The sequence below is a fragment of the Pelodiscus sinensis genome, chromosome 5, assembly GCF_049634645.1.
Source record: "Pelodiscus sinensis isolate JC-2024 chromosome 5, ASM4963464v1, whole genome shotgun sequence".
NCBI lineage: Eukaryota > Metazoa > Chordata > Testudines > Trionychidae > Pelodiscus > Pelodiscus sinensis.
This window is the reverse complement of record NC_134715.1, coordinates 101,398,924-101,417,828: the sequence shown is the minus strand read 5'-3', so window position 1 is coordinate 101,417,828 and position 18,905 is coordinate 101,398,924. Positions and strand designations below refer to the sequence as shown.

General features: G+C 39.6%; 1 protein-coding gene across 8 annotated transcripts in view; it reads left to right on the top strand.

Annotated features, from left to right (window-relative positions):
* RBPJ (recombination signal binding protein for immunoglobulin kappa J region) overlaps positions 1-18,905 on the top strand; it is an 86,868-nt gene that overhangs the window by 45,828 nt on the left and 22,135 nt on the right. For 5 of the 8 annotated variants that reach the window (XM_006138173.4, XM_014581107.3, XM_006138171.4 and 2 more), the window contains 2 exons: positions 6,109-6,147; positions 11,745-11,840. In XM_006138173.4, the coding sequence (XP_006138235.1) occupies positions 6,109-6,147; positions 11,745-11,840 (135 nt within the window). Of the gene's footprint in view, positions 1-3,772; positions 4,077-6,108; positions 6,148-11,744; positions 11,841-16,423; positions 16,550-18,905 lie in introns of those variants that run through there. The other 3 variants (XM_075930621.1, XM_075930620.1, XM_075930622.1) reach the window with 3 other exon arrangements.

The following is an 18,905-nucleotide window of genomic DNA, read 5'->3' as shown; positions in this document are numbered from 1 at the left end:
TCCAAAAGGTGTATTAAATGTGCATAGCAATTGGCATTCTTATTCCAATAGTATTTGCCAAATGTATTCAAAGAATCTAAAGAATATAAATTTATTTTGTTCCTAATATTAGTAAAAATATTTCTTCCCTGGTAGACATTTTAAAATGTTTGCTTTTAATGTACTAATTTAAGTTTTTGTGATCTAAACCTAACTATAAGAATCTACTTTTCTATTATACTACTGAACTTGTTCACTCAACTGGCTCTCATACTCTTTTAATTATATTTAAATTTACTAACCTTTCTAGTTCCTTATGCACACCATTTCTTAAAGGTAAGGGTATTTTTCTAGTTCCATATATAGGTAGTTTTTGTTTCATTTAACTCAATGCATTGTGTCTAATTTGCCAATGCTAGTGAATAACTGTAAATTGCTATTCTTTTCCCAAATTTTCAGAAACCTGACCCAGACATGTTTCTCAACCTAAAATAAAAATAATTTAGAAAACCTAAGTATTTTATCATTGTTAAGGGATAGTTACTAGGTGACTAACCAGTAATCAGGAGCTTATCGATTAGCACTATCAACTAGTCACTTCCCCCTAGCTGCTGAGCTACATTTTGAAGCCCAGGGAAGTCAGCTTGCGAAAGTGCTGGCTTGGTCCCTGCTCCGCAGCTGTCTTTTCATTCATGCATCGGCTTCCCTAGGCTGTTTAAATGGAGGGTGGGTGGGTGGGTGGGTGGGTGGGGGTGAGAGAGAGAGAGAGAGAGAGAGAGATCAGTCTGCACACCCCACCCCCATTTAAACAGCCTAGGGAAGCCAGTGCATGAATGAAAAGAGACCAGTGGAACAGGGGCCAAGCTAGCGCCTTCACACGCCGGCTCACTTGGGCTTTACAATGCAGAGCCACAACGGGGGAGGTTTTCCTGTGAATTGGCACAACCCAGACTGAGCACTGCAGCAGCCTACCCTTGTCAACTAATCGAATAGTTGACAGAAAATATATCGACTGTTTGATTAGGGAAGTAATCCCATTTTAACATCCCTATTAAGGGACATGCTATTCTTAACTATGACTGTAATTCACACGTCCCCATAACAGGAATTTTTTCACCACTGTAAGTTTGCAAGTTAATATATAAGGGTATGTCTACACTACAAAGTTAATTCAAACTAACAGCCGTTAGTTCGAATTAACTTTCATAGGCGTTAATTCGAACTAGCAGAGCGCTTAATTTGAACTAGATAAACCTCATTCTACGAGGACTAACACCTAGTTCGAATTAAGTAGTTCGAATTAAGGGCTGTGTAGCCACTTAATTCAACCTACTGGGAGGCTAGCCCTTCCCAGCTTGCCTTGGTGGCCACTCTGGGCACAACCAGGGAAACTCATCTGCTCCCCTCCCGGCCCCGGAGCCCTTAAAGGGGCACGGTCTGGCTACAGTGCCTGTGCCAGGTGCAAGCCTGCCAGCACCCAGCCAGCAGACCCTGCACCTGGCGCGGCACAAGCCAGCCACCCGCTGCCACCCAGCCCTCCACCTCTTCCCAGGACCAGGCTGGCAGCTCCCAGGAGCCTGCCCGGGGCTGCAAGAGGTGGGCGCCCGCCTGGTCTAGTGCGGAGATCGTGGACCTCATCCACAACCTCCGCACTAGGCACAGGAAAGTGGCCGTCTAGGGTAGGATAGCTGCCAGCCTGGCCACCAAAGGCCACATGCATACCCAGGAGCAGGTTTGCATGAAAATCAAGGTGGTCCAGTGAGACCCCCAACCCTGAGCCCTGAGCTTAGAACATAAGAACGGCCGTACTGGGTGAGACCAAAGGTCCATCTAGCCCAGCAGTCTGTCTACCGACAGCGGCCAACAGTAGGTACCCTGGAGGGGATGGACCAAAGACAATGACCATGCCATTTGTCTCGTGCCGTCCATCTCCAGCCTTCCAAAAACAGAGGCCATGGACACCATTCCTACCCCCTGGCTAATAGCACCCATCCGCTGCTCAGTCAGTGAGAGTTCCCCATGGTAGACTTTTTTGCAACCAATGCCAACAAGAAGTGTCCATAATGTTTCCGTGTGGGCATTGGCACGCAGTTCCTGGGGGACACATTCACAATACAATGGGATGCACCGCTCCTATGTGCCTTCCTTCCAATTCTGCTTCTCCATCATGTGGTCAACAAAATAAGATTGGACACAACCACAGTAATCCTGATCACCCGGAAGTGGCCCAAACAAACATGGTATACTTACCTACTTCACATGGCCAAGAAATGACCATGGCGGCTCCTGTTGCTTCCTCCTCTCTTGTCATAGGATGGTGAGAGAGTACACCATCCATGCCTGCAGGTACTTCACCTCTATGCATGGTTCCTCAATAGCTCACCGCAGAAGAAACAACATTCACTGATGAAGTCAAATACATCTTACTGATCAGTCACAGAATAACAACTAGAAGCTCTTAGCTTTACAAGTGCCAAAGATTATCATTGTGGTCAAAACAAAAAGGCCTAGACCAAACCACTATGCCTCTGTCTGGCATTCTACAATACATTTTTGAACTGGTAGCCGTTAAGGTCTTCATCAATAACAAATTTGTTTTTATTCAGTCAATGACCAAGCTTTTCCTTAGAGGCATACAGAGCACTTACTCACCTGCCAAGCCTCCTGTCCTAGCCTGGGACCTCAGTTTAGTCCTTTGGGCCCTCACTTGTAAACCTCCATCCTCAGTCTCTTGCCCATTCTCACTCACTTTCATCAGGCTGGGGCAGAGGGTTGGGTTAGGGTTAGGCTCTGATCTTGGATTAAGAGATCTGGAGTGTGAGGGGCTCTGAGCTGCTCTGGGGTCAGGCAGTTGGGATATAGGAGGGAGTTCTACATGCAGGCTCTGAGAGGGTGTTTGGATGCAGGGGTGCTCAGGCAGGGGCTTGGAGTGCAGGAGGGGGTTCATGACTGGAGTAGGAGTTTGTGGTGTGGGCGCCAGCTGGGCATTGCTGGTGGCTCCTGGGTGGTGGTGCATTGGGGCTAAGGCTGGCTATCCCCTGCCCTGCACCACTTCCGAAAGCAGCACTCCATCCCAAGTTCTGTTGTGTCCCCTCTCTGTTCTGTGGAGATAGGATACAGAGTGGGAGGGGGCACTTCGACATCAGCACCCTCCTTTCCCTCTCCTGTCCTGCACAGAAAGCAGGAGACTCCCTGAGGGAAGGGCAGCTCCAAGGCAAAGGGCAGGAGGTGTCCAGCAGTAGGGGGAGGGGCAGCTGAAGTGCCAGCCCCTTGATAGCCTCTTTGCCAAACCCATCAGGGTCACCTGTCAGAGTCTCCAAGATCTACCAGTAGATCCTGAACTACTCGTTGGTGACCACTACCTTAAAGCAAGGTAAGGATTTGGTTATGTCAGGAAAATGGGATATGCCTGGAATAGGATTGTTTCTTATTAAACTATACAGAAAAGAGAGTCATCAAGCAGGTAAAAGGGGCTAGCTGGGGGCAACTCTCCCCCTCCCCTCAGTACTGCCTTAGCTCGAGCCTCCCAACCCTCAGGCACTTTTTCGGGAGGTCAGATGAAGCTGAAACACATTAGTACGGGAACATTCCCTTTATCAGGGAGAATGGGGAAAGTACACAGATTGCTGAATTCCTCACTCTGGCTGGGGAGCATGGGGGTACAGTGGGCAGGCAAACTTGAACTTTCTGCAGTGGCCATGGAGAGGTGCTTCTCACCTGTCTCCAAGCTGAGAGAGACAGCTGAAATAGTCCTTTCTCCCCAGGGTAGTCTGCAGACCGAACCCTTCTTCCATACCACCAGCGATACACATTTTCATTTTATTGTCCAAAAAGCAGAAATTAAGGACACACGCAATGCCAGGTAAATCTTCTCTCAAGAAATAAATTGAAAGCAGCTACAAACTGATTGTAAAAATCTCTTCAAGTCATTCATTAAGAGATCTTCAAGTTGCTGTTTTGTTACAGACCAATTCCACAAGCCAAATACACAGGGAAGGGTTGGAACTACAATTCATTCACAAGTTTAATTCTCATGCCAGTGGTTTGAATCAAGATACCGGATGGCTGGAACATTATCAACCAACCAAACAATGAAGGTGCCAATGGTTTTTTGTCTGTGTAGATTCTGGTGTTAGTACTCTTCCTCTCTAATTGCTAACTAATGGTCCTAAACTACTTCTTTTAACTACCCAGTTTTTAGGTGCTTATAGACTATCCGTTTTGTCTGTTACATACCAGCTCGGTTTTCCCTTTGATATTTATAGACCCACTGCTTCCTTTTGTTCCCCTCTCCCATTTTTTCCTCCCTTACCCCCTTCTCCCTTGTTTATTTTGGTTCTGAACATACAACACTCTGGTCATCTGAAGAAGTGGACGGTGCCCACGAAAGCTCATGATACCATCTACATGTTTTGTTAATCTTTAAAGTGTTACCATACTCTTTGTTGTTTTACTATTATAGATGTATTTGCATCATTGTTCATGAGCATAAAGGGAAAGATGTATCTGTTTATGATATACTATACCAAGAGCATTGCCATTCTGAATTGTATTTACCGGTAATGCCTACGTATTCACTGCATGACTGACTTCCCTGTCTCATATAATTTATTTTTAGGTGGAAGGGTGTTGAAATAGTTGCTACATGTTTCTTGTTCTCATTTTAGCTGTGATTGTACTTCCTTGAGATTGAACATAGGAACAGAAATGTGTTATGAAGCAAGGGAGCAAAATCCTTACCCTGGTCTTTTCAGATTTTCTTGACAATTCTTTTTGGTTTGCTCTGTATTACAGAAGAGGATGTTTCTATATAGCTGCACGTGTGAATCTTCTTACATACTTAAATATTTTTAGGAAGATTTAGCCCAAAGTTAATTATGAAGTAGTATTACTCCACAGTGCCAATGGATTAGATGATGATCTTGAATCACCCTCTCTATATTCATGTGTTAGCTAAGAATCTCATTTTTCTTGAGTTTCTAGATCATTGCACTTTATACAATTTGGCAACCATGCTGTATGAAATTACTGAGGGGGAATAACACCCAGTTTCTTAGAAAAGGGATCCTAATGTGAAGTATTTATAGTGCAATGTATTAGCCAGCTCAGAATCAGGCAACTGAAGATCACAATATGAGTAATGTTTTTGTCCTAGTGTTGATCGTAACTGTTCTTACTGGCACATTTGGTAGGTGATAATAGCAGATTATCTCTGATTTTTGATGCAGTAAAGAAACTTGGACTTTTAAAGTAAGGATGTTAAAAAGTAGCTATTTGTGTAAACGTGTAACTGCTGAATTTTTCAGTGGTTACGTGTTTACACGTAGGGTGTGGGGAAGCGGGATCTGGTGCTTGCAGCACCAGCACCGGCTCCTGTTGCCCTGTCCCCGCTACCTCTGTATCAGATAAAGCAGCAGCAGCACAAGGGGGGGAGGAGGGGAAGTAGTTGGCTCAGCAGGAGCTAGTATGCACAGGGAGCTGGCTTGAAAGCGGGTATGGGCTTCTGCCCACCCTATCCACCTGCACTGCTGCCTCCATTCTGCTTCTGTGGGGAAGGGAGGTGCATGTAATCATGTACTTGGATATGTGTTCGCATCCTTATTCTAGAGTTAACTTCAGAAAAATGAGGCAGTATGACTCTTTGAAGAAGACACAGTAAATAGGGACATATGTAGGAGTTGTACTACATTTTTTCCCCTAACTGGATAATAACAAATTTTTTTATTTGCCAGGCTTTTGGTTCATTAGTACAACTTCACAGCAAAGGGTTGTTTTTCATTTGTTAACATTTTAATAACGTAATTTTTCTCATTTATTTAAATAAGAAATGTCTTTACTGTTACAGAAAAACTTTGTAAAGTAGTTGGTTTACCTTTAAAAATAGAAATGGAACATGTTTAATTTAAAACATTGTGAATCATAACAAATGAGTTACCAGTACTTGTTTTTAAATGTATCATTAGGTATACTTTTTTGTGTTAGCATAAAAAATAAGAAAAATGATGGAGGAAATATGAATATACAGCAACAACACATATTTTAAATGCTGTCTTAGATTTTTACACTGAAATATTAGAATTTATCACAGAATGGTTTGTTATAAAATACTAACTTCTTGTTTATTTACAGAAAATTTGGTGAGCGACCTCAACCTAAACGTCTTACCAGGTAAGCAACAAATAATTTATCATCTTGTCTAAACATGTTTCCCTCAATAATTTCAAAGAAAAATAACAAATTGTAGCTTGTCAGCCTTTAATTTTCAGTGTTGAGTAATCATTTTGCAGAGAATCAGAGTACATTTTGAAATATTTGTTTAAAATCTCTTCCTAAAAATGAAAAACTTGAACAAATTATCAACCAGAAATAATACTCTAAGCATTGATTGTCTTTCTTTTATTTCTATCTTTAATCTGAAATTCAAAATGCTTTGCTGAAATCACTTGGCTTTTATGTAATTGAATGTTTATTATATGTAGAGCATCATCATGGTTATTAATTTGTTCAGGTCTACATTTCCAGATCTGACTCTAACCTGTTCATGAAATGGTTGTGAGAAAGCTGTGAAGTATTGTATATCAATTATTTCTGTTCTGTTTTGGAATAATTTACTGTAGAAATCATAAAATACCATTTTCTAATTGCTACTAACTATAAATACTGATTGTTCTGTGGAGAGGGGAAAACAATAGTAATATTGGATAATACTGTGTGGTAATTGTAAGCAAATGTTTATTTAATGGCCACTGCATTTGCCTGATGTACACAAAACCTATATTTTTTTATAGCTCTGTATGTGAACAGTAATATTTGGAGGGATAATACACCTATTGTTACCCTGGTCCTACTTCCTTTTATGTGAGGGAGAAGGATTCCTCATACAGAATGTGTTTTGTGCCCTGTCAGATTTGGGATATATTTAATCAGGAATGTATTTCCAGAGATACTCTAGATTCATGCTCAGCTTGCTTCATATTTAGACTGTAAGTACTTATAACTCAAATAAGAGTTTAGCCCACAATAGCTTTGAATAATATCAAAAGGTAATTTTCTATTTTTATAATTTGACTTACGCAGTTATTATATACAGGAAACCCTGGCCATTCTTGGTGGTTGCATTCTCGCATCCAGCATGAATGACGAAATTTTCAAATACTTGGAGCCACAGCCCCCACCCCCTGCTGGTGAGCCCCTTACGGCTGCTGCGGGAACCAGAAACTGCAGGGAACTTGCTGCGGGAACTCACTATGGCTCCTGGCCTGTGCCACCCCCCCTTCCCCCACCAGCTCTTGGGCTCAGGACAGGAGACCCTGCAAATATGCAGAACTGCAAATAGAGATTCAGCAAATCATGTGGGAGGTTGTGGAATCCCCATCTCCAGAGATATTTAAGAGTAGGTTAGATAAGTGTCTATCAGGGATGGTCTAGACAGTATTTGGTCCTGCCATGAGTGCAGGGGACTGGACTTGATGATCTCTCGAAGTTCCTTCCAGTCCTAGTATTCTATGATTCTATGAGAGTCTCCTGTATACCAATTTTTGGATTTTTTAAAAAGAGATTGGGTTTAAAATAATGAAATCCATCCCCTCTCCTTCCTTGGAGGGCAATTACTTTTGGAAATTATTGGTAGAATCTACCTTTCTGGGATTAATTAAAAATGGAAAATCGAATGAACATCACTATGAACATTACAATGTGGTTAGTAACATATCTTCTTCCTGGGATGTTGAAAGGGATACTGGAAACCATTTCTCATGTATGAGAATGGTGGTTCTAAATCTTTTTGTCACGAGAATGTAGTAAAATGGGAACTTCCATCTCGTAAAATCTAAACAGAGAAAATGTGGGTGGTTGTAAATGCCCTCCTGTATACCTTATGAATGTCCTACTAACCAAAGTCCCCTCTAATATTTTCCATCCATGGGAAGAATAAATTTTATGTTCACTGAAACATATGTGGATGTGCACCACCAGTAGGAACACATGCTGCTGGCTGCAGGCACCATGGACGCTCTGCTTATCAGCTGGGTGGCATTTGAATCTTGCCTGGGTGCCTCCCCAAGCCTTCCACTTACAGGAACAATGCTCCCAACTCCTTTTGTAGTCTTGACCCCTACACTGAGAGAGAGAGCATCTCTTAGGATGTGATAGACCTATCTCAGAAGATAGATTTCTTGTGAGTATGGGAGGGCAAGGATGGTGGAAACTGGTGAGTTGGAAATCTTTTTTATAACTCTTTTCCCTTTCAATTAGAAATCCTATACTAAATACATAACACAGGTTGCACCTCTACAATCCAACATTCTCTGGTTCGGTATCACACCACCATTGCTCCTGGTCCAGAGAGACTGGGAGCCTAATGGCAGGAGGGCCAGCAGCCCTGCTAGGGCTGAGGGCAGCAGGGCCAGAGGAGCCCCACAGAAGTTAGGGCTGTAGAACCCCGGCAGACCGTGACAGTCTGGGACGAAGGAACCTTGGCTGCCCGCTGCAGCATGGGAGGTGGAGTCTGGAAAACCTCATCCACCCGTATCAGTGTGGGGGTGGGTGACTAGAGAAGCATGCCAGCCCATGGCAGCGTAGAGCCAGGGAAGCTGCCCATGGCAGCTGGGAGTCAAGAGGGTGGGCGGTGACAGCATGACAGACAGTCTGGCTGGGGAGCTGGCTCAGGGCTGATGGCAGGGATCACATCCCCTGTTCTGGCAGATTGTCCCAAGAGTGCTGGACCAGGGAGGTCGAACCTGTAGGATATGTGAATAAGAAAGAATATGATATATTGACATGTTATGAAGACTATACCATTGAATTACAATTCAGATGCTCTTTTAACTAAATTTTCTCTATATATAAAAAGTCCTGTGTGACAAATAAAACATATTTTCAGTCGCTAGTTGGAAAATGACTTTTATTTCAGATACATGTTCTTCAGCAATGCTGAAACATTTTTTTCTCTTCAATGCTTAACTTTCTTGAAGAAATAAACATTTCTTTTGACATTTTCTGTTGTATGGTGCTATTTGCTTTTGCAGTTATATATAAAATGCAGTCATAGTGGTGGTAGGTTATGATGCTTACCTCTTTTAAAGTGCTTTGAGATCTACTGTTGGAATTTACTGTATAAGTGTTAGCATTCTTGTTCTTGTGGAATATTACTGATAAGTGATAGAGAAAGGAAGATAGTCTTTCTGTTCTTAGGAGTTTAGGTCTATGGCAACAGTGAAGGAATACAGCCTTTAGAGCAGGAGAAAGGGACAGAGGTAATTTGCTCCTTATGCAGTGATTAGTAAACACTAAAATTGACAGCACATGGACATTCTATACTATATTTATACCACTGTATCTGAGAAATTATTTAACAGGACGAATGTGGATATTTATGGAGTGTATTGCATAATGTTGTCTGCAGCTTGAACATAGGTTTATGATTAAGTTAAATAAAGCTAAAATTTAGAATTTGGTCAGTATTGAAATATGTAAATCTTAATCTTTGTGTTTTGTACTAGACATTTGAGTGTTTATATAAATATATTTGAGAGAAAGTTTTTTATCATCTAAACTTTATGTCTGTAGGCAGCATAGTATCGATGTTACTACTTATTAGCCAAGTTTAGCAAGATCAGGTAATCCAAATTTAAAATTGTAATTTGGCCTGTATTTCTGTATTGGTGGATCATCCACTTATATGCATATTTCTGGTACTCCAGTTACCATGATATTGATGTATCAAGAACAAACATTTAAGCTGAATTGTCATCCAGTTAGATTATGGTCTGTCCTCCATTCTCCTGGATGAACTTGTATGCCATAGGGTCTCTTTGTCTCCTTCTACTGGAAACAGATCTTGTCAACTAAGAATACTGCTTCATTGGTTGAATAAAGTTCTGGGTCACCAAATATCTTGGTGCCATTAAAGAACTATATCAATATTGGTCAAGTTTGGTGACTGCCTTTAGGTGGATGCCTTTCACCAAAATGTCCACTGAAGTTTTATCTCTGTTTTTGTCAGTTTCAGTAGGTAGCTTTCAGCATTTGCCCTTTATCTATTTAAGGCCTTTGAAAATAAGGACCAGGGAACTTTAATTGGTTATTAGTAATTAATGAAAGGTTAGTGTAATTTAGAAGACAAATAAAATGTTGTCCTTTATAAGCCAGAGATGATTGTCTTTGTTTTTAAGACAGCTGTAGCTATCTGGATAAATATTAGAAAACCAACATATGTACATAGCTTGACAAGTCACTTTGCCTATTTGCATTTGGGGAATAGTGAGCTTTCTCAAGCAGGTGAGGCACCAAACAACCAGTTTCTTCAGAATCTAAGTTTAACTAATACATCTGTCTGTAGATAGATATCTATATACATTTAGATCTATATATTCTGTCCCCTTCGGTTGTGAAGAAATCTTTCATTATTTGAATCATTATAATAATCAAAATAGCATAAGAAGGTTTCTGGACCATAGTATGTTGTACAAGTACATCACTGTGGAAGAATGACTCTTAGATAAAATTAAGGAAGGAGATATTGGATTAAATAAATGTGTTTGAACAAATATGAGTAGCAAGATATTGTAAATAGTAATGAGACCTAAATACATCCCTCTTTGTGTGAATGAACATACTGAAAATAAATGTTACCCGCACAAATTTCTCTGTTCCTTCCACACTGTACGGACACACACCTTTACCCAGTTCCTAGGGTTCAAGGTGCAACCCTATTAATTTATACACCCACCCGTACCCAATTCCTAGGGCTCACGGCACATTTTCCTGCGGGTTTTGCAGGTTCTTTAGCCACTGAAAGAGCCTCACACAGTAATATCCTTATCCTCTATTGACAATGCCCAAACAAGCAGAATGTACATGCTAAGCACACAGTGTCGTGCTCTCCAATCCTGATAAAGGCAGGCAGACTTCCCCTGTTGGGATGGCTATATCAGTCTAGGCTCTGTCTCAGAGGTGGGTTCTTCTTTTCCAGGTCTTCCCCCCTCCTCCTGGTCCTCTTCCAGCCTTTCCTTCCTTCTGTTACTTCTGTTGATCATCATCTTCTCTTTCTTGAACCCCAGTTTATATAATGAAACCTGAGTCTTGCTTAGCTACACCGTAATCAATTATTTTAGTATAATTTTACTAACCAATCATAACAAAATTACCTAACCAATCATACTCACCACCTTAATTGATTTACACCTAGCAAAATTAATTATACAGCAGACAGAACAGTTACAAACTAGACAGAGATCACACATTCAAACAATAGGAAAGTGTAGTGAATATGATCATAGGATGAGGATTCCACAACATTCTCTATTGATAAGAAGTTTCTTGCCAGACAGAATGGTGTTACTTAAGTTTTCTTTACCCATCTTGAGATCTGTTTCTTTATCTGGTGACAGTGGGGGAGCTATCAGGGCAAAGTCCCTTCCTCACAGCCTGGTGTGACACTTTTTAATACAATTTAAATGGAACTGTGAGTATATGACTCCAGGCCTTACAGTAATGGCTGCTACTTTTGGTAGATGACAAAAACCCACTGAAAATATAACAAACAGTTGTAAGGTTCAAATTCAATACAGTTATTCTCCACCTCAAATTCTCTTCTTAAAACTTCTGCTTCAAATGCAACTCTGTACTGTGAGGTGTCTGGTATATCCCTCTATTTTGTCACCTTTCCACCAATTTTTCTTAAAGTGCTATTTGAATTATTGCAACTACAGGATTTTAAAAAAAATCCTCTCAAAACTTATTTTCTCTTTACATTTAATTTTTAGGGAAGCTATGCGAAATTATCTAAAAGAGCGAGGTGATCAAACAGTACTAATCCTCCATGCGAAAGTTGCACAGAAGTCATATGGAAATGAAAAAAGGTAAGGATGAGTCTATCTGTCTTTTTCTTCCCCACTACCCCATCCCCATCAAGGTAAAATAGATTAATTATCTGCTATACCATTAATTCTAGCATTATTGCCTTAAATTAAAAACATCTTAGTCTGACTCTAAAGAAATGTATTAATGAAGTATATCGAGTCTAATACTGGTTTTTGTACTGCTGCCTTTAGTACATGTCTATATCTGTTTCTCCTGGCAATGTCTCTGTCCTCAGGCTGGCTTCAATCTGCGTTTTCTTTATTTTATGTAACTCACATAGTTGGGAGAGTGGTGAGGTTGAATAGTGGTCTTATGTCCTCTGCAGGGGTTCTCCTGCACGGTTTAATTTCTATGGGGAGAGGAATATCCATTCCTTAGCCTGGGCCTCACTTCTCCTGTTCATCCCTGTAACATGGTTGTATCTGCTGCAGCTGTTTCTGTGTTAATGCCACTTGAGATAACTAGTTGTCCAGTTACTTGTGAAGTTTTTTGTTTTTGTTTTTTTAAGTAATGAGAACCTTTACCAAAACAAAAAGTGGCACAAACCCTCTTTTTTTTTAATATCTTTTAAGGGGGGTCAACTTATTGCAGTTATAGTTAAAATTAACCTTACAAAAATAGGAGAAAGTCTAAATAAGACTCTTTTGTTACATAAACTATTTTCCTGGTAAAGTGTCTGTCTGAAGTATTTTGTGTGAAGGAAGTGGTGGCGATGGGAACATTAGCACTTTGTTCTTTCAGTAATTTTAAATAAAGATACAAGAAAATGGTCCAAATTTAGAACAGCACTTAGTGTCCTGAAACATGTCTGTAATTGCAATAAGATGCATTGAGATGTATTATTGAAATGTATAAATTATGTCTTGTTATAACAACTTCCTGCCAAAGATATGTAAGTAGTAAGATACCGTATATCTGATCCTATATGTGTAGATTTTTATACTGCAGCTATCAGCAAAGTTTCTGATCACTGTATTTCCAGTATACTTTGGGTAGCTTTTTTAAGGCAAGAGACTGCAGAAGAAGCATTTGGGGAAGACTTGTTAATGAATGTGTTTTTATGAATAAATTGTGTATAGGTTCTTTGGCACTGTTCTGCCAATGTACTTAAATTCTGACTTGCAGCATCAATCAGGAAAAACTAATTGTCTCATACTGAGTGTTACTGTAAGATGTACACAATGAATTTCAACGGCTAAGTTGTTGAGCTAAAAATATTAGTCTAGAGCAGATGAGGTTTTAGACATATTGTACGTTACCTATATGCAACAGCCACAAACCAGCATACATGCTGCATATACTGTTATCTTTGATGCTTAATCTTTCTTTCTCCACTTTGGTCCTCATCCTGTTGTATCATATTTCTTATAAATTGTCCAGAGGTTTGAGATATTAAACATCTCAATCTCCAAAAATTTGAAATCAGACTTTATCAGAAAATTACCTGCAGAGTTCTAAGATGTAATGCCACTAATACAAATAGATTTATTTCCTACCATTGGGCCTCTCTTATTCACACACTGTTGCCTGTTCTTCATACTTCTGTGCCCTGTTACTTGTACATCAGTACATTTTTTACAATCCTGTAAGACCTCCACAGCTTGTGGTCTTCACTAAGTTTATCTTCTGAGCAGTTTCCAGATTCAGCAGTTCCTTTGAATCGTTAAGGTCTTTTTAGATCTCTTTAGAGATTTGCATTTCTTCTTGAGAATCAAATGGGAAACCCAGTGAAGGGGGGGGGGGGACACACAAAAGTGAGCAAGTGTACTGTGTGTATATGATACAGCTATGTACTTTTTTCTGCCCTACTCTAGCATTTTTGGACACAGAAAGGGGGTTACAATTCAAGGCAGAGTAACAATTCAGTTACCTTCTGCTGCACAAACAAGGATTTTCCAGTCATCGAGATACATCATGACCGAGCTGCAGAAACATATGGTTACCTTCTCGGATCGCATTATATTAAAAATATCCTAATAAAGGAACACAATGTACTGAATTAATTTAACCCCTGAAAAAGCTTTGTATGTTTTTATGAATAGGAAAAGGCACATTTAAACAGCTTTCCTTTGACAGACAGAAATCTGTTTCTTCTCTTGAGCCCAAAGTATTTCAGGAGTAGGAGTCATCCACCATCTAACCCTTTTACAGTTATATATACTCTTTTCCTGTTTGGATTGCAGTAAAGAAAGGGAGGACTCATTTTACTTGAAGATTAAAGCTTACCATTTTTTTTAGGAAAACCCACTTACCCCAAAATGACTGAGAAATATGATGGATCTTTTTTTTCCAAATATTCCTGCGTGCCTCTGATGAGGTAATATTGCCCTAAACAATTCCTTTGGTAAAATACAGAGTATAGCTTCAGGCAATCTTGATGTAGCTTGCTGATTTTCATTGAGTATATATTATTAATGTTGCTAAAACAATTATGATGTGCATATAAATATGCTTTCCCAACTCCTGAGAATTGCTTATCCTCATGCCAACCCATAATCATAAGATGCAATCAGAATTATATTAATACTATGTAAATACAAAATGCCAAATGTTAAAACTCCAGAGCTTTTCTATGGGGTTCCTATTTTGTGGTAGCTGATACTGTCTCTTCATGATCTGGTATCAAAAATTTTACATCACTTTTCAGGGGTGTATTGGTCAGTATTAATGGCTCAGAAACTGCACTGTAATCAGTTATTGAATAAAATATCCTGTTCCTCACCACTCTGTGCATGGTGATCCATCCACTAGTTAGTATAGCTGAAATTCTTCTTCTTGCCAGTTATTTTGAATTCTCATCATAGTGATTGATTTACCAAATGACTACAGAGTTCTGTGTAAGAGTATAACATCATTTTCAAACTGATTTAATACTGATTTAGTTTATTAAAAGAAAAATTTGAATATTTAGAACCACCCATTTTGTTTAAATATAAAACATTTTAATTTTTACTCTAATTGTAAAATCAGTGTTTAAACCAGTTCAGAAGATGCATTATATTATATTACACTAGGATCACAAATGATGTGACCCTAGTGTAATAATATAACTGAACTGCCAGCATCAACAGAAAGCTCAGAAGTGCCAGTTGTAGTTCAATCTTTGGATTCCAGATACTTTGTGCAAATGAATGCAGAATTAGGTCCTTGATTGTCAGATTCATTTCACTTCACTCATACTGAGACATGCCTTATTCCTTTCTTATTGCCAGGGTGAGAAAAATTACCAAAGATTTAAGGCTATTTTATTCTAGTGATAACCATGTTCATGAGAGATTAGTTTTATCCATGTTTCTTTCATTTCCAAAGAGAGGTTTTTAATTGAACCATTACTGATTCTGCCTAAGGTTACATTGCATGATAAGCTTTATGGAAGGCCCACTTCATGTTTTTTGTTCTGAACTCTAATGTTATTAAGGAAGTATCTTCACTCACTTTAGATGTATAAAGGACAATTCACCTTTACTTCACAGGCTTCTGAAATTGGGTTCTTTTTTCAATTCAAGTTTCAAGTCACAGAGACAGCGTAATATAGAGGCTATAGACACTCCTTATTTCTGTTCCCAGCTCTGCATTTGGTTTGCTGTGAGGCCTTGGATGAATCTTTTAACCTTTCCTTGCACAGTTTATCCATCTGTAAAATGAGAGAGATTGAGAATTACCTTGCAGGTGTTTTGATGAGGCTTAATCAATAATTTGACGTTCTTGGTGGAAAGGAAACATATAATGTGTAAATGTTGTATAGTGTGTTTTTGTTTAAAAACCTTAGTAAGAGGCACTTCCAGACTTGGTCTCCAAATACCTGGGAATTTCTTTGTTACTTGTCTGAACTTTGCCTAAACATTGATCTTTGATTAGGGTTCTAGATGCTAACGTAATGGAAATAATAATAGACGGGTCCTTTGCTCTTTGAAGATGAGAGCATATTTCTCTGTTGTAATAGCCTTGGAGTGGCAAGGAAATTTAACAGAAGAAATTTGCAGGTGAATCATTTGTCAATGGCATGTATACATTAATTATTATTTACGTTGTCAGATGTTACATGCAGTATAGTTGTCTGGGTTTCTTTTGGGGACTTTGATTCTCGATTAAATTTGTGCTAGTTATCTTTCTATAAAGATACCCTCCACCTTTCTATAAAGATACCCTCAACTGTCAGTTCTCAGTTTTCTGGCATGAGCACACATAGCTGCACAAGCTATCGAAGTTTTTTTGGTCACAAAAGGCAGTCACTAATGGTAATGTAAGCTAGCCTCCCTGCTAGCAGTCACATACTACGATCTGAGTTTGTTCAGTATGCTTGGAATATTCTAGTTAGCAATTTCTTGAACTATTAGTAAAAGAGCTCTTTGCAGGAGCTGTACGTCACAGTTACTGCTCAGACTTTTCTCTGCAGTACATTGTTGAGTATGCTTTACTATGTTCCCACCTTCCAGTGTGGTCCAGGTTATTGCTAAAATTGGTTTGTCATTCAGAGCTTAGTCTTGTTTCAAGGCTTGCCACATGGCTCTGATGCCTATTTTAGAACTCTGGCACCTAATTATTTTTCATGTTTTTTTTCCTGTTGCATTGTATTCTTCAGTGGATGTTGTCAGTTTCTTCAGCCCCTAAGAAGGAAAGAAGACTGCTGAGTGGTTTCATGCTTAGAACAATGTGGGTAATTGACAAACATATCTTCTGCATTGACTGTCTCCAAGTCGACCACCAGGTACAAGGGGAAATATTTTCATGCAAATATCACCTTGAGCCATGGTATATTTCTCCAACCCCTCATCAAGGGGACCTATGAAGACTTCTGAGAGACAAGCACAGGGCTAGGCCAGAGTGCTTCAAAAGGTAAATCCTTGAAGCAGAAGCCAGAGTTGAACAAGAGTCTTGAGTGACAAGACTCAGTAGCATTGGCATAAACCCATTTTTCCCTAGTAAGTGTAGATAGGGTTGTTTCACCACTGAAGCGCCATGTTTACCCATATCTATGGGGCTGGGAGTATACATGTATGCTCACTTGGGTATTTGGCTGGTCAAGAACACAACTTTGGAGGGAGTCAAAAGAGTGGTCTGTTCACTTTTCCATGTCATCACTAGGGTTTTGGAGTCAATAGGATTCAAAGTGTCTACTTTTCTCCAGCAGACATTGGGAGTACCTATGAGATCTGTTAGGCATGGATCAGCTTGCTCTTCCTACTGCAGGATTCAACTCATGACCAATCTGATGGAGAGGATGTTTCAAATCACATGGATGACAGCTTGGATCATACTATGAATACATTTGAGTTTTGATGTCTTCAGCTGAATTAGGAGTATCGTGGCCTTTCTTCTCATGAGAACAGCTTAGTGGACCATAAGCAGTGAGGAGTCCTGTGGCACCTTATAGACTAACCGAAGTATTGGAGCATAAGCTTTCATGGGCAAAGACCCACTTCGTCAGATGCATCATGAGATGGACCATGGGATCATAGTTGAAGTAAACCTTATACGGGAGCTCAGATCTCTTCAGGATGACAAACAACCTCTGGGTTTTTCTTACTTAGTGCCAACCATTCAAATTGTAGTGGTCACTGATCCTGCCAACATTACATGAAGAGTATACAGAAAGAATGACTCCCACCCAAGAATTAAGTCTTTCTCTAGGAGCACCATAGGAGTCTTTCAGTATACAGCGGATGAGTGGTTCTGAATATGTGACATACTTTCAAAGACCTGATTGTCGTGGTTCAGACATGCCATAGGGGCACAATGCTTTACATCAAAAAGCTGGGAGGGACCAGGGTTTACAACTTGTGTTACAAAGCTTGACAAATCTGGAAATGGGCTTCTTCTCAGAAGATGCTTCTGATCACCATATATTTAGCAGGGAAGAATGTAACAGAAGGAATTGATCCTTGACAAATGTGTACAAGTGGCCTCTGAATCAAGTAGCGGCATACCTCCTCCACAGAGGAATAAGAGAGGTGAATTTTTCCATCTCTTACTTGAAAAAGAAGCTGCCAATCTTCTGCTCATGGCATAGAGGAAAACATTTGACATGGACTGCCTTATCTATCCAATGGATAAGAACATAAAAATGGCCATACTTGGTCTGACCAATGGTCCATATAGTGCAGTATCCTGTCTTCTAACAGTGACCAATGACGGGTACCCATGAGGGAATGGAGGGTAAGGGGACTTCTATATGCCTCTCCAGTAGTACCTCTTGTAGGCGTAGGCAGGGTTCTGACAAAGGTCTGGCAAATCAGAAGCAATAGTTATTTTTAATATATTTTCTTTTTTTGTTGATCAGATTACTACTTTGGAAACTTGCACCTCACACTCTATTACAAGCTTATGGTCTTGTGGTTAATGTAGAGGACTATACATTAGAAGACTCTATACATTAAAGATGAAAGTGAAAGCAGTTTTCCTTCTTCCGTTGCACCTAGTCCCACTCTCTTTCTAATTGTGAACTCTGGAAATTATTTCAAACTAAAAATAGTTTAAGGGATTTTTTTTTCTATTTCCTCCTTCATATGTCGCTGAAATTAGCCCATCAGCAAAACAGAAGTTCTCATTTATTACCCTAATCCATTTCTTCCAAATACTTTTTCTCTAAGCTATTTTAAACTAATCTAAGATTGGGGCTTCTTTTGTCTCATGCAAAATGAGAAATATCCGCATCAGTGGTGTACATACACACTTTACTGTACGTATAATGGAACCACAGCATTACAAAACACCAGAGTTACAAACTTAACAGTCAACCACACAACTCATTTGAAAGCAGAAGTATGCAATCAGGCAGCAGCAGAGACCACCACCACCATCCCCCCCAAAACACCAATGTAGTGCAGTGCTATTTAAAAAATGGAAAGCAGCATACTTTTCTTCTACTAATTTTCAAAGCTACATTAAGTCACTGTTCTGTTGAAAGCTTTTAAAAGAACAAACATAACTTTGTGTTCAAAGTTACAAATATTTCAGTTATGAACAATTGCCATGATTGAGGTCTTCGTAAATTTGAAGTTTCACTGCATTTTACAGAATATAATTGAACTCTTCTTTACAGGAGTTCATGGGACTATCAGTGT